At 37.2% G+C, this 15,747-nt stretch overlaps 1 protein-coding gene across 10 annotated transcripts in view; it reads right to left on the bottom strand.

Moving 5' to 3' along the window:
- Window positions 1–15,747, bottom strand: part of LOC131220882 (probable LRR receptor-like serine/threonine-protein kinase At1g56140) — a 101,443-nt gene that overhangs the window by 15,019 nt on the left and 70,677 nt on the right. For all 10 annotated transcript variants that reach the window (XM_058215762.1, XM_058215759.1, XM_058215758.1 and 7 more), the window contains 2 exons: window positions 9,725–9,905; window positions 9,471–9,632 (listed from right to left, as the gene is read on the bottom strand). In XM_058215762.1, the coding sequence (XP_058071745.1) occupies window positions 9,471–9,632; window positions 9,725–9,905 (343 nt within the window). The remainder of the gene's footprint in view (window positions 1–9,470; window positions 9,633–9,724; window positions 9,906–15,747) is intronic.

Below are 15,747 nucleotides of genomic sequence, written 5' to 3' on the forward strand. Positions count from 1 at the left end.
TACAGGTTATACGACAAGGTCACACGCACAGTCATTACTAGCCATGACGTCAGATTCGATGAAAGCTCCATATTCCGCAAGAATGATTAAGAGGAGCAAAATAAATCTGAAAGGTTAATCGTAGACATTCAAATTAGCATAGATAATACTCATGCAGAGACAGATATGCAGATAGAGGTACAAGATCAGGTGGAGTAACCACCTATAAGAAGAAACCCACCATCCGGTGATCACAAGTTACTAGCAAGATACAGGGACGACTCTAATATTGCATATGCCCTTATTACCGATGAGGGGGACCCGTCTACTATTCAAGAGACACTTGATGAGCCTTATACAGAAAAGTAAAATATGGCTATGGATGATGAGATGGACTCGTTGCACAAAAATCACACATGGGATTTGGTAGAGTTTCTAGTGGGCTGAAAAATGATCGGATGCAAGTGGTTATTCAAAAGAAAACAGGATATATACAAAGCTAGATTGGTAGCGAAGGGTTATGCTCAGAGATAAGGAATCGACTCCACAGAGATATTCGTGCAGGTGGTTAAGCGAGTGTTTATCAGATTCGTGTTGGCACTGGTTGCCCAATACGATCTTGAGCTGGAATAAATGGATGTCAAGATTGCATTCTTGCATGGAGAGTTGGCAGTGTAGATCTACATGAAGCAACAAGAGGGTTACGAAGTTAAAGGGGCAGAGAAAAAAGTTTGGAGGTTAATGAGATCATTTTACGGCTCGAAATAGTCACCTAGGTAGTGGTATAAAAAATTTGATTCTTTCATGTTGAGTCAAAAATTTACTCGAAGTGAATACGATCATTGTGCCTATTACAAGAAACTGAATGATAGCAAATTCATCATCCTAGTATTGTATGTTAATGATATGTTGATCGCCGGCCATTATATATCTGAAATCAATATACTGAAGACTCAGTTATCAGGGATATTCGAGATGAAAGATCTGGAGGCTGCAAAGAGGGTTCTTGGCATAGATATTTATAGAGATAAGAAGAAGAGCAGGTTTTGGTTATCACAGGTAGAATACCTTGAAAAGATATTGATCAAGTATGGGATGGACTAGGCAAAGCCGATGACCGTTCCCCACGTGGCTCACTTCAAGCTTTCCTCAAAATAATGTCCTAAATCAAATGACGAAAAGAATTTTATGTCTCATGTACCTTATTCGAATGCGGTTGTCAATTTAATGTATACCATGGTTTGTACGAGGCTAGATATTTCACAAGCAGTTAGTGTTGTGAGCAGATACATGTCAAACCCCAGCAAGCAACATTAAGAAGCAGTGAAATAGTTACTTCGATACATTCGAGGTATGAAAGATTACATCTTAACTTTTAAGAAGACAGACAAAATTGGTAGGGTATGTGGATTCCAACTACGTAGGCAGTGTGAATTTCAGAAAGTCTACTTCAGGATACTCGTTTGTACTAGCAGGTAGAACAATTAGTTGGATGTCAAAGCTTCAGTCCATAGTGGCTCTTTCCACGATCGAAGCAGAATATATGGCAGTGACGGAAGCATTTAAAGAAGGTGTTTGACTCAGAGGTATGATAAATCAATTGAGACTTTAGCAGGAGGCCGTGAGGGTTAACTGTGATAGTGAGAGCACTATCAAATTGGCTAAAAATTTTGTTTATCACTCATGCACTAAACACATCGATGTTCGTCACCACTTTATCTGACAAATGCTTGAGGAAGGAGGCGTAACACTGGAAAAGATTCACACCAGCGTGAATCCAGTAGACATGCTCATCAATTTCGTTCCTACAGAGAAGTTCAAGTTCTGTGCAACTTCTCTAGGCTTGGCAATGTCGTAAAAGAAGGACAGAGTGTACACGAGAAGCGTTCATTGAAGCTATGATGCAATGTAGAGATAAGAGAAGAGGGCAAGAAGATACATGTTTAAAGATTGAAGACATAGTGGAGATTATTGTTCAACAGATGTCTTAAATCTGTCAAAGTACTTGACCGGTCTAGGGGGTTCCTCGATTGGTCGAGGCCTGCTAGACTCGAAGTCTAGTGACCTATGTTTTTTGGTATCCGGGATGCTCGACTAGTTGAGGGTCAGGCTCGACCGGTCGAAGGGGTCCTTTGACTGGTTGAAGCTCTCATTCGACTAGTCAAGGGTTACGTAGATACATTGCGGATTTTGTGCGGATTGCATAAATTTGAGTCGGTTTTAGAAAGGCGCGTAAGTGGAGTTTCCTAAATTATAAATAGAGGTCCCTAGGGCTATTTTAGGATATTCTAAGGCTTCCTAAAGGGATTCTAAGAGTTTCTAAAAGGGTTCTAGGGTTATTAAAGGGTGTAGTAAGGGTGAGATTCGAGGTTGTTCGAATCAGGTAAGTCCTCTATCTTTGTAATTTCTATTTTCATAGTGAAGATTTGTCACCTTGTGCCGTGGTTTTTTCCCTCAAGGGCTTTCTACGTTAAATCTTTTTGTTCTCTTGTGATTGCTTAGTGCTCTTAGATTGCTATCCTAGATCTATATCTGTGTGATTCTGCAGACCAAGCTTTAAAGGATGGTCGTATTCGAGTGTACATTTTTTTTTAACTATCATCAGAGTAAGCAAATGAGCGTAGTGTGGACAAATCGATATAAAGGAAAATTTCATTATCATTCAAATTTACAAGAAGCTGCCCATAATGACTTATACAAACTAATGTCTCTAAATTTAACAAGTACAAGATTTACAAGAATTTAATACATGAAGAATGACGGAAAGCATATAAATGTCAACAGCAAGATCACGCAGCCCTTAGTAAATACAATCATGCATCCCCGGTACTTGTTCTCTGCTCCTCATCAAGTCCGAACATACATATCACTAAAGCCACCGGTACTCTGCAAGGTTGTATATTTGATGGATGAGTGGCCAACTCGGTGTGAATTTCCTCAAGATTACACACCGCCGCATCGTAAGAAATAGTATAAAACATCCGACAACCAAAACAGAGTAAATGCGGTCTTATTAGGTGCATGGATGCATGAATGCAATCATCGACCGGGGTAAAACATCTGGACGATAGCCCCAAGAATAACATCCAGACAGGCAATGGGGTCGTCACCCAAAGATGTGAGTGGTCATCAGCGCAACACGCAGCGTAATCGTATGGGCATGAGTGATCCAAGTTATCATCATAAATCGATCGGCTGGTCATTAGCGCAACTCGCAGCGTAATCGTATGGGCATAATGATCCAAGCCGTCGTAGTATGCCATGCATGCATGATTAGCCAAGTCATTATTAGTCCATTTACAACCAGTCAATTTAGATAAGCTCAAAGGTCACTGCGGGGAGCACATGGCCCAGCATAGGCCGACAGCTCGGGCATAGTGTCCCATTACCACCATCCCCGGCTCATGAGGCTACCATCTTAGGATGTTTAATGGAAACCCGTCGACTAGTGGCCAATCATATTACAGTATATGGGGCTTACCATCGCATGGTTACACAGTATAAAACCTCGAACCCATATAGAGAAAATATCAGAACAAAGCCACATAGGGCGATATCAAACAAGCCACATAGGGCAATTATCAAAATAGGCCTCATAGGGCGAGTGTCAAAACCATGCGATAAAAGACCATCCTTGAAAATCATTTGGACACAATAACCCTAGATGGTAGGCCCACATCAATGGTCCATTTAGACCACCACTCAATAACCACTAAGTCGAAGGTCCATTTTAATCACAATCAGTCGGGTTACATCCCAAGTATGGGTGTACATTTATAGGTGGGGGTTTCCCACTAATGTACCAGTTTAAAGTCCATAAGTAATACACAAATAATCCATAGGCATGAACAAATATACAGGATGAACATTAAGCAGGTAATATAGCAATTCAATTTCCACCAGCTAACACATGTGATTATAAGAGAGAGATATCAATTATAATTTTTAATAAAAACTATAACTTAAGCTAATGAGAAGATGGAAAGCTCAAGGGGAAGAATCATCACCTTATACTTTGAATCGCCTACGTCATCGCTAGGTAGTGCTTCCACCCTTAGAATTGTATCCTACCACAAATCATGAACTTGTACAATTAGGTCTTAGTTCTAATCACTTCCTAGGGTCGAAGATCATATCCTAGGGTCATCTTTTAGGGTTTTAATGTGGAATTAGGGTTTTATCCTAGAGTCTAGCCCCGTACTTGGATTTTAGGATTTTAATTTAAAGTTTAGGGCTTCATCTTAGGATTTAGTTTTAGGTTTAGATTATGGAATTTGAACTCTATTTTGTGTGGCTATCAATGATATTGTTAATAGGAGTAATGAACAAGTAAAATTAATAAATAATTTAGTTATGAGTTTTGAGAATATTACAACGACTAATATTATATTAAATTATCTAACAACATCCGAATGATGATACTAATAGTGACTCATGATAGTAATAACAACGGTAAGAGGAACTTATAGTGATATCTTAGAGAACAACTTATCAATTTATATAATTAGGATCTTAACTTATGGTTTAGGTTACTTAGACTCAGGGTTTCATCCACCAATCTAACTTTAGTCTTTGGTTTAGAGTTTGAAACCTAACTCATATAATTAATTCATAATAATATTAAAATGAAGTAAAAGTAAATAATAATTGTCTATTAACACTAACAATGCTAAATCTATTGTCAATAACCTACAATGACAAAATAAGTATAGCATGATAAATGTTAGTATCTAATATCCATAATACTAATTCCAGAAAAATTACCCTACCGATAATTAACTATATTCAATACTTCGCAATAATTATAGTAGCGTTAATGAGGATAATAAACACTAAGATCTACTATTTGATAATTACAACCTTTGATTATATTAGCTAGTTATAGCATAAATAATCTAATAATGTTTATTTAAATAATCAAACCTACCAATACAACACAAGAGGTCAAAGTGTTTTATACCTTAGTAGTATTCGGGCGTGGCCCAACACCCACTCTAGCGAGTTAACTCGGTGGTGAGTCAGGACTCAACTCCCTTTCCTCTTCTCTTCCTCTTCCTGACTTCTTCTCTTCCTAACTCTCTTTTCTTGTTCTTTTCTTCCTTTTTCCCCTACTCTCCTGTTGGAATCTCAGCAATTGTAGGACCAAACCCACCAACTCTGTGACTCGGTAGTGAATCAAGACAGCCCAACTCAACAGTGAGTCGGCTCACTTCCTCAAACCCCTTCTTCCTCTTTCATCCTCTTTTCTTTTGTTGTCTTTCTTTTCTTCCTTTTTCCTTTGTTTTCCTTCAGACCCACACATCAGCAAAACGTTGGACCAAATCTCACCCTGATTCAGACCCCAGCGAGTTGAGCTCGCTTGACTCGGCAGCAGCTGCAACATGAACAACCGCACTCACCCCTCTTCTTCTTCATTCTCTTTCTCAATTTTTGTAAGCCTCACCCTCTGCTTTTCCTCAGAGCTGAGGCCGCCATCTCACCTTCGCCTAACCCAACTTGAGCTCGGTCGAGCCAGGCAGCAACTCATACCCGGCCCAGCTGGTGCGGCAACGCCCACACACCAACTCTCACTCTCTATTTCTTTCCTTCCATCTTGTCTTCTTTCTCTTCTCCCTATCAACTGCTGCCAACAGGAGTTCTAACCCGATCGAACTCGCCCCAACTTGCTGCGACTCGTCGCGGCTTGAACGGAGAAGAAAGAGGCAGCTCCAATGGCAAGTTTCGTTCAGAAGCCTCTTCCTTCAATCTGACGGTGACAAATGATTTGGACAGTCGTAGAGGAGCTTGTGGAAAGGCGAGTTCGAAGCTCCATGGAGGTTTGCTCGGTGGGTTTCAGAGAAAGAGAAAAATGGCCGGTTCTCTCTTCTCCTCTTTTCTTTTAAACGAAAGACCTAGTTTGCAGGGCTAGGATTTCCCTAAGATGAACGGCTGGGATTGTAAATGGAGGGAGCACGCGGATCGCCCTCGTGGCAGCAGCAGATTTCTATTTCCGGAAATGGGTGTGTTTGCGGCCTGATTTGAGGCTGACATCATGTGCACGTGCGTGCAATCCAACGGTGGATCGACCATGGTTTTGTTCATCTTCGGGTCCTCTACAATATGGACGGTTCTGATCATCCAACCAATGGCCCATGGTGGGCCATCTCACGTCAAAAACGAACGGACATCCGTCCGTGTTAGAAGCCCGAGCGAGAGAGAGAATCCTCTCCTCTTAAGGAAAGCGCGGGTCAGCAGCGTTTGACTGAGCCCCTTGGTTCAGTGCACAGCAGGCGCACAACCCTCCCATGCACTCACGACTCGAGGTGGGGTCCACCTCGATGTTCATGGGAAATCTACTCCATCCATTTCACTTGATGGGCCCAAGTATGGGTTTTTAACCTAAACTCAGGCGGGTACAATGCCCAGGTGGGCCATCCATGTAGATTTTTCCTTTAAATTGGTGTTTTCATTGATCTGACAGTCAAATCATCTCGAAGTTGGACGTCAACGATTAAAAGGTCTTAATGGGCTATTTGTAAGGCTTTTGACATATATTACTAACTGATACTAATATTAATATAATTTTTTTTTAATTTTTGTATCTTACCTATAATTACAATATTTAAAATCTCATACATATATATAAATATAATTTTAGTATTAACATACCACTAATTACATGCTGCTATTCACACATTCATTAATATACATAATTCTTAATATACAATATTATATTTAATTAAAACTATATTTGTATTTAATAATACTGTTAAATATAAAATTTCATTAAAATATCTAACGATTTTTGTATACATACGGATATAAAAATATTCACTGCTACATTATTATTTAAAATTTGATTTTATGTTGTGAAATTATTTTTCATTGTATTTATTTAATATAATATTATTTTCATAATGTCTTATATACATTAAATACATATGTATCATTTTAGCATGAAATTTTAAATCTTTACAAAGTATATACACTTCATAGTGTATATATATTTAGGTTGTATTATTCTTTGTATTTATATTAAATTAAATTACATGGTAACACTCGAGTACTGGAAAGTACGGGGTGCTTAGTGCTCTTAGATTGCTATCCTAGATCTATATCTGTGTGATTCTGCAGACCAAATCCCAACAGGTTTTGCTCCAATTTCAAACCAGGGACGCATCTATTTGGATAGTCGCACCAGTTGAGTTCAAACCTAATGGACCTAACCCATTTGAAACGGTGCTTTAAGCACCTAATGGTGGTATATATATAGACCTACTTCTTTTCCAAAATTTTCATTCAAACCAACGATATCTTTCTTTATTTCTTCAAAACTTCAAATCTAGTTCAATATTGTTTTGCTAACTAAGTTCGCTACTAAGTCAACTCACTTCGATTAAGTTCTGCACACTGGTTCGAGCCCATCTACAACAAGTGAACCGTTGGGACCAAGTAATAGTCGTTGTATCCTGGAGGCCAATTGTCCAAGATTCCTAATATTGGACTTGGGATGCGGTCCAAGGAGAGCAGATATGGTTTTAAGCCAGGTGACCCAGTCACGCCTTGACTCAAAAAAATAAGTCATCCTTTCTTACTTTATTTTATTATTTTATTATTTATTTTTTCAGATATTATTTATAATTTTTATAAAATTATTTCCAGCAGCCCCTACATTCCTCTCTCTCAATTTCACCGGTTTGAAGACATTTATCACCTATTCTACTCCCAATCTATCACAAAGACCGTGATGTGTCTTAAGTTTTGCCTCATTTACTACTTTCTTTGTGTTCCTTTTCGCATGATCGATTTGTGTTGGTTCAATTCCAATGTATTTCAAGCAGCCATATTTCAATTACTATATTTAATTTAGTACCCAAAATTACAAGCACTAGGGATTTTTTATTTATTTATGAAATTATGTTTATCCATTCAGTTGCGTGTTTGCAAATGTCACTGAAAATGGGATGTCTGGTATGTAGAGTAGCAATTTTCCACCTTTTTCGTACCAAGTAAATACCTAGGATGTTTTGGGTCCTGCTTGAAATGTGACGAATATTGATTTGGGTGGAACAAAATCCTACTTACAAGGATAACTGAATATGGCCTAAGAAAGCTAATTGGTAACTAGACTATTTTCAAAGAAAAATTGCGATAACTCATAGTTGAGAAAACTCAAACCAAAGACTTGAATCCACTCTCCTATTGAGTGGATTTTCATGTTAAAGTATTTTAGGACCATAACATCCGAGTTAAAAGTGTCTAGGTTAGAGTTTCAATACATATCACTTAAGTTGTGTTTCGATGCTAAATCTAGTGTTTGAAATATCAGTATCATGTTACGTAGTGCATCCTTGGGCTACAGATATGTGTCAGTTATCACAAGGGATATATCATTTGTATCAGGTAATTTATCACACTTTTTGAGAAACATGGGAAAGCATTGTGAAAATGGTTGGATTTTTTAATGAAACTTCAAGGATTGTTAAAAAGACCTTAATACACATTTTGAAATCATAACATCTCAAAAAAGAAGTGCACATAATAGGTTTCCTTTGTATAATGTTCTAAGCTATATGTTGTCTGATTAAATAATTGAACTAATGCAACTATATTCAAATTGAATGCATACCATCTACTATATACGTGATGATCAATTCATCAATCATTCCTAAATACTTCGAAGTTAGTCTCAATTGACAGCTTATTGAAGGAAAATTTTGAGAAAAAAATTATTTTAATAATTTTTAATTAAAAATAATTTTTATTTTCTGAAAATTGACAAGGACTTAATAAATCAATAGATTAGCCCTTATACATGCTTGATTTCATGTTTGGAATGCAACATTGCAGGCAATTTGAGAGAAATTAGAGAAATTTTGAATTTTCCCAAAATTGGGCCACTTACACTCAATTTTTGAAATTAGAGTGTATGTGATGATCATTACATCAAATACTCCTAAATACTTCGAAATTGGCCTCAATTGACAGCTAGTTAAAAGAAATTTTTGAAAAAAAAAAACATAGAAAACACAAAGAACCAATGGATATCGAAATCAAAGCTCCAACTTCAAGATTTTTCATGCAAAACATGAAGAACTAGTGGATTTGTAACCATTTGACACTGATTTAACATAATTTCAAGAAAGAAAAAAAAAGACATCGAAAATTGAAAATACTCACCAAATCAAATGTGTAGGATATATTGGCACTACTTGTCGTTTCGTATCGCACAAGTGGGATACAAGATATATTGTGAGATATATCGGCCGGTATCGTCAATGTTTAAGACATTGGCTAAATCTAATAGAATTGTGGTAGTTCAATTCAAAAAATAGAAAATAATCAAAGTGGGGCTATCTCCCTATATTGTTATTACTACCATTTCAAGCTGATATATGAATTAAAATAGTGCCACCCCGACTTTGGTCATTCCTCTGCAATGAATTAAATAAATTTTAATCCAGTTTGGTTGAGCATCGAAACACACCCTAATTTAGCAATATTAGTATTACCTTCATCTACGTGGATGCCCCTGCTCCTTTTTTTCCAAAATATTGCAGAAATGGATATAAAAATCAAAGCAGCAGCACCAACTACAATCCCAACAATCAAACCAGTCTTGTTCTTCTTTCCCCAAGAAGTTGGTGCACGGTTACTCAAAGTTGGTGGGAAATCTAAAAGTACAGCCAAAATGTTCATCTGTTAGTACTGAACATCTAGAAACTTTAGAATTTGATTCTAGTATTCAGTTCTGAATATATATTACCTGGAGTGACGTTGATGGCTGAAATGGATGGCCCAACATAATAAGTCCCTTTTCCAGCCCTAAAGAGATGGATTTCAATGAAATTCTTAGATACATTAACCTTGAAAGTCTTCAAAATTGCACTATTAGCCACTCCACCTGCCTCCTTTTTTATATCAAAATCTTTCAATTGGAGATTACCCTGGGAAAGCAATTAACAGAGAATCAAAACAAGAAAAGAATATGGTCATAATGAATTCACAAACTGCATAAGCTGAAACACATTTGCAAAGGATGGTGATTGATATGTGTTTGGGACTGCCAAACATCCATACTTCAGGAAAGCTTGAACATTATTTTCACCATTAAAAAAAAAAAAAGATTTGTTGGACCTACCTTCGGAGTTGAAGAAGATCCATATCGCTACTATCCTATCCATGTTCTATGGAATAGTTGTATTTTATTTTATTATTATTATTATTTTATTTTTTTTGCTGCCTTAATTATTGTAGGCTTACTTTTCAAAAGATGCTTGATGGTTACATTTTTTTTACATAAAGGTGGGAGCACACTAGATTGAATTGGCAATTATTTCTCTCATAATTTGGTTTTGAAAGAAACATAATTGCATTTTGTGGGAAACTCCATCATTACAAATGCTAGGAAACATTATTAGTTTCATATTGACTAAACTAAATGATGGCAATTCAATTCACTTGCAATAACAAACAGAACCATATAGTACGAAATATTCCATTTACTGATTTTTTGTTTTTTACAATACATGCTTGTAAGTCAATGTTCGAAATATCGGTATCGCACTATATATCGCACCCTTGGGATACAGATACATATCGGTTATCACACGGGATATATCGTTTGTATCGTATAATTTATCACACTTTTTGGGAAACAATGGGAAACATTGGGAAAATGATTGAATTTTTCAATGAAATTTTAGAGATTGTTAATAAATACGTTAATATACAAATTTAAATCATAACATCTTAAAAAAGAAGAGCATATAATAGGTTTACTTTGTATAAGATTTTAAGTTATGTGCTGTCTGACTGAACTAATGCAACCATATTCAAATTAAATGCTTAACATTTAAAAATAGTGGTTATTGACTATTAAAAACCTTTTGTGGGCCACAAATTTTTTAGATCAAACTGATATTTGTTTTTTCCCTTTCATCCAAATCTGTATGAACTTATCAACAGCTTGAATGGTTAATAACCATTACAATGGACCTTAGGAAGTTTTAATGGTAGGAGATCATTGACCACTGTTTCTTATAGTATGGTCCACTTGAAACTTGTATATGCTTCATTTTCTTATAGATGGACGGAGTGGATATGCAATACATACATCAAGGTGGGCCCCAAAGAGTTTGGTCAGCTTCCCTAGCTCCATGCCCACTAGGCAATCCGCTTTCTATAATAGTGGCCAACCATCCCATTGGTGGGCCCCTGGCCGTGGGGCCACCTTGATGTAATATGGTGTATCCACACCGTCAATTCAATTCAAAAAATGAGGCAGATTCAAATATGAGGCGGACCACACCACACTAAACAGTGGTCGTTCAATGGCCACCATTAAAAACTTTTTGGGGCATAAAAGTTTCAATCAAGTTGATATTTGGTTTTCTCTTCATCCAGATCTTATGTGATAAATCAGCAGGCCCTAATAAGTGGTTGGATGGAAAATAAATGTTATTGTGGGCCAAAGAAGTTTTTAATGTTAAGCGTTAAATTACCACTATTTTTTTAGTGTGGTCCACCTGAAAGGTGGATCTAACTCAATTTTCGGCTCATGCCCTAAACTGATCATCCAAAATAGATGAACGGTGCGGATAAAACACACGACATCATAGTAGGGCCCACCAAAAATGTCAACTCCCGATTGCGAATGGTTGCACGGAAGTAACACATAAAGGGGGGGAGCGGATTAGCTCTTACCCGGGTAACACCCCAGTGGATGTTACTCTAACCGTGTGGGGCCCACCTCTATGTATTTTTTTTTATATCTATGTCGTTCATCTATTTTTCCATCTCATTTTACGTTGTGATCCCAAACCTTAAGAAGATCCAAATCTCAAGTGGACCATACCACTAGCAATAAAGACGAATGACCATTAAAAACTTTTTTTGGGCCACAAAAGTTTAGGATCAAGATGATCTTTTATTTTCCCTTCATCCCAATCTTCTTGACATAATCAACAGGTTGGATTGAAAATAAACATTATGAAAACCCTGCGATGGGCCATTTGAAATTTATAATGGTGAGACACTCAATCACCACTGTTTCATGTGGTGTGGTCCACCTGAGATCTAGATCATGTGAAGTCTAGATCTCCATGTCCCATGAGTGGAGATAGCCTAAGTCCTTACAGTAGTGGTGATGTTCAAAGATAATCAAGATAAACATGTACCCCATGTCAGGATAATAGCCCGTTTTATCCTAATAGTGCAAGAGACGTATGGACTTGTCAGGGGATCTATGGGGCCACCATGTTGTATATGTTTTATCCATTCCATCCATCCATTTTCACAGGTCATTTTAGGGTGTGATATAAAAAATGAGGTAAATTAAAGACTTAAATGGACCACACCACAGGAAGCATTGGAGATTGAATGCATACCATTGAAAAAAAATGTAGTGAAAACAAGTTTTGGATCAAACTGATATTTAATTTTTACCTTTATCCTAGTCTATTTGACCTTATGAATAGGTTGGATGGCAAATAAACATCACGGTGGGCCCTAGGAAGTTTTGAACAGTACCCGTTCAATTTCCACTAATTCCTGTGGTGTGGTCCACTTTAGACTTTGATATGTCTCATTTTTGGAATCATGTCCTAAAATGATCTTCCATAATGGATGGATGGATTGGATAAAACATATACATCACGATGGGCCCCACAAAGCCCTTGACAGGATCGTCCGCCTCTAACAAGACCTGGTGAGCATAATACCCAATTCACGTCACTATAAAATGGCTTCCGAAGCCATTTTTTTAAACCACGAGGGTTCCGTAACCCTAAAATCTCTCACCCAAAATTTAAATCTCTAGAAAATTTGGAGATTTGTTGTCGAAATCGTCTCTGCAATTTCAATAGATCATTTTTTCAAAGAAAAAAAAAGGGGGAATTCGAGATTTTTTTACAAGGTGCACCGCTGTCGATCACAGCCCACCAAATTCTACTTCAGATAATGCAATCCACTTCTACAGGTACCAAAATCTCCTCTCTTATGTGGATTGAAAGCTTTTTCCCTTTTTTATTTTATTTTTTCGGGTAATTACGCATAAAAAATGATAAAATCCTCCAATAAAACACGAGAAAGATGCAATATCGAAAAATATCATGCGATCTCATGCGACATATCGCACGATATAAATAATTTTGGAAATTTTTGGTATCTCCGAAGGGTTTCGTGTCGACGGTGGCCAATAATGATAATATCGGCCAATATATCGGTCGATAGTATTAATATTTGAAACACTGCTTGTAAGTACAATTCACTTGTACTTCTCCTCTCCTGGTCTCAAGCTTACCAGAAACCCCTGTTGGTTGGCAATCTTCTCCTCCTCCGAGAAGTCCAGGTAACTCAGCCCCTCAAATGTTCGAATTTTCGACCATTGGAGGAATTGAGATTCACTCTCTGTTTTCAATTAAGCTAGGCCAGCTGGCTTTAGCCTGGATAATAATGGTTCTATACTATATATGTTGGGCCTTTCCCTGCCAATGGTCCAACTCCAACTGGATCTAATGGGCCTTGTGGACCATTAGCCGGACCCTCTTGAGCTATGAGTCATCCCCAATTAATGGGCCCACCCCATGATCATAATCTTGATGGGCTTCGTTCTGGGCCAACAAACTCTGGACCTTCTCTTAGGCCAACACCAACTAGTGGGTCGCTGCTTCAGCCCATCTTACATTTAACCGTGTTATTGTAGCCCTTCGACCTCAACAACCTTCACAATGTCCAGGCAATGTGCAAAGCTGATGCAGGGAAGGACGTGAGGTCGAGTACCATCTTCCTAAAGGATAACTGTTCCGAATCCGTAGAACTTCATAAAAACCTCGAATCCACGAGGAAAAGAAAATAGAAATAACTCTAAAATATTCAAAATAATTTTATTGATGATGAAAAATGAGTTTACAACTCTTTAAATAAAGCTATGAACCTTGAACAGAAGTTTCAGAATCATACTACAACTAAAACTCCTATAAATCGCAGTTACTATAAATGCTAAACTTACTATTTATAGACGGTCTTGATTTCCACTCGACCTCATGGTTTTCGGCCAAAAATAGTAAGTGTCCTATTTGGCTGAACCATGCTATTCTCCTAATTATTCTAAGCACTTTTCATGTTGGGCACAACTCCTAAAGCCCAATGGATGAAGAGTTATACTCAAACTAAAACTTACTATAAATAGTAAAAGTGAAATTAAAACAAGATTTTAACCATCGATCTAGTGGTATTTCGCAAATTCGGTGTGGGCCAATAGCTCATTCCAATTTGCGAGATACATCCGTCCTACCCCAAAATCATATATGGTACGTCCAATAGGTCATTCCGGTTTGCGAGATACGTCCGTTTTAAGTTCTAACAGTTTGGATCACTTCTATCGTTGGCCAGGCCTTTTTTGATCCATCTTGGCTATGAAAGTGTCCGCGACGCGCTCTACATCAAAAGCTCTCATGTCCACATGGCTAGGCCCAACATATCTGCGAGGGGATACCATATATCCCATTCATCCCTTCATAATCCTTATCTATGATGAGGAGGTTGATGAGGGAGAAAAAATTAGGGTAATTTTTATGTCTGCTACTCTATGAGCAAAAGGCTTTACTTTCCCATGATAAAGTAAATAAAAGATCGTGGTCTTGATATTGCACAAGTTACGCTAATGATAATATCACTATATGATCAGCATTATAGTCAACAATTTAAACACTGCATGCAACTATGTACCCATAAAGAAATCAAAAATAAATTTTTTAATAAAAAATTTTTTTGGCAATATCGATACATTGGTGATATTAATGAAATATTGCCAATACAGTGGTGATACAAGTGACAAGAGGAATTTACATAGTAAAAAATGTTGGTGATACAGTGAAACCAAAAATTTACACCATAAAAAATATTGACGATATTGAGCAATATAGCATCGATACCTCGAATTTCTAGGACTACCAGTGTTATCAGTATGGCTGAGCTAGAGATACGGATAATATCTGGGATATTTTAATAATTTTAGTATACTCCGACAATGTATGGATCTATATTTCACTTCAACACTAGACTGTGCAACAACATTTTTGCTTATTACTCTTCCGGGCAACCACATTACTACAAAGAAAAGTATAGTAGCCTGTAGTCAACCGCCAATCATGTCTTGACCTTATATAATCCGCATCTTAATAACCAGCTACCTCAAGATGGCCACGAGATCTCTATACAAAATACATTTCCCATGTGTACACTTCAAGTATATAAGAAGCCTTATAACTAATGTTTCTATTATCAATGATATTATTGATAATATCACCAATAATATTAGTATTGCTGGTTCAGCTATGCCGAAACTCCCTTTAATATACATATTTCCAATTATCAGCAACATATTCACAAGATATGACATCGTTAAAGTATTGCTACCTTTTCCTTTATAAAGTTCCCCATATCGATGATTATTGTTGACCCTGAAAATTTTGATCTAATCTTTCCTTAGTAGCTTTTTGGGGTAATTAGTGTTAATCTCGATTGCTTGTGAAATTCGCATCAATCACTTTAAATTCGATCTGCATTACTCTAAACGTGTAGATTAGTTAGCGCTATGTTACTCTGAAATATGGGATTCATCGCTAAATCCAGTTGTTCTGAAAATTTTTTGAAAGTTCTGGATCGGACCTGGACCGCGCGTCGAAAGTCCGATAGCGATGATCTTAGGCTGTTGCGGTCACCATGTTGGACTTGACCATCACCTCAAAAATCAAGTCCATGTGATGTTCTGGGTCGATTTGTTTG

The sequence above is a fragment of the Magnolia sinica genome, chromosome 12 (genome assembly GCF_029962835.1).
Source record: "Magnolia sinica isolate HGM2019 chromosome 12, MsV1, whole genome shotgun sequence".
In the NCBI taxonomy this organism is placed as follows: Eukaryota; Viridiplantae; Streptophyta; class Magnoliopsida; order Magnoliales; family Magnoliaceae; genus Magnolia; species Magnolia sinica.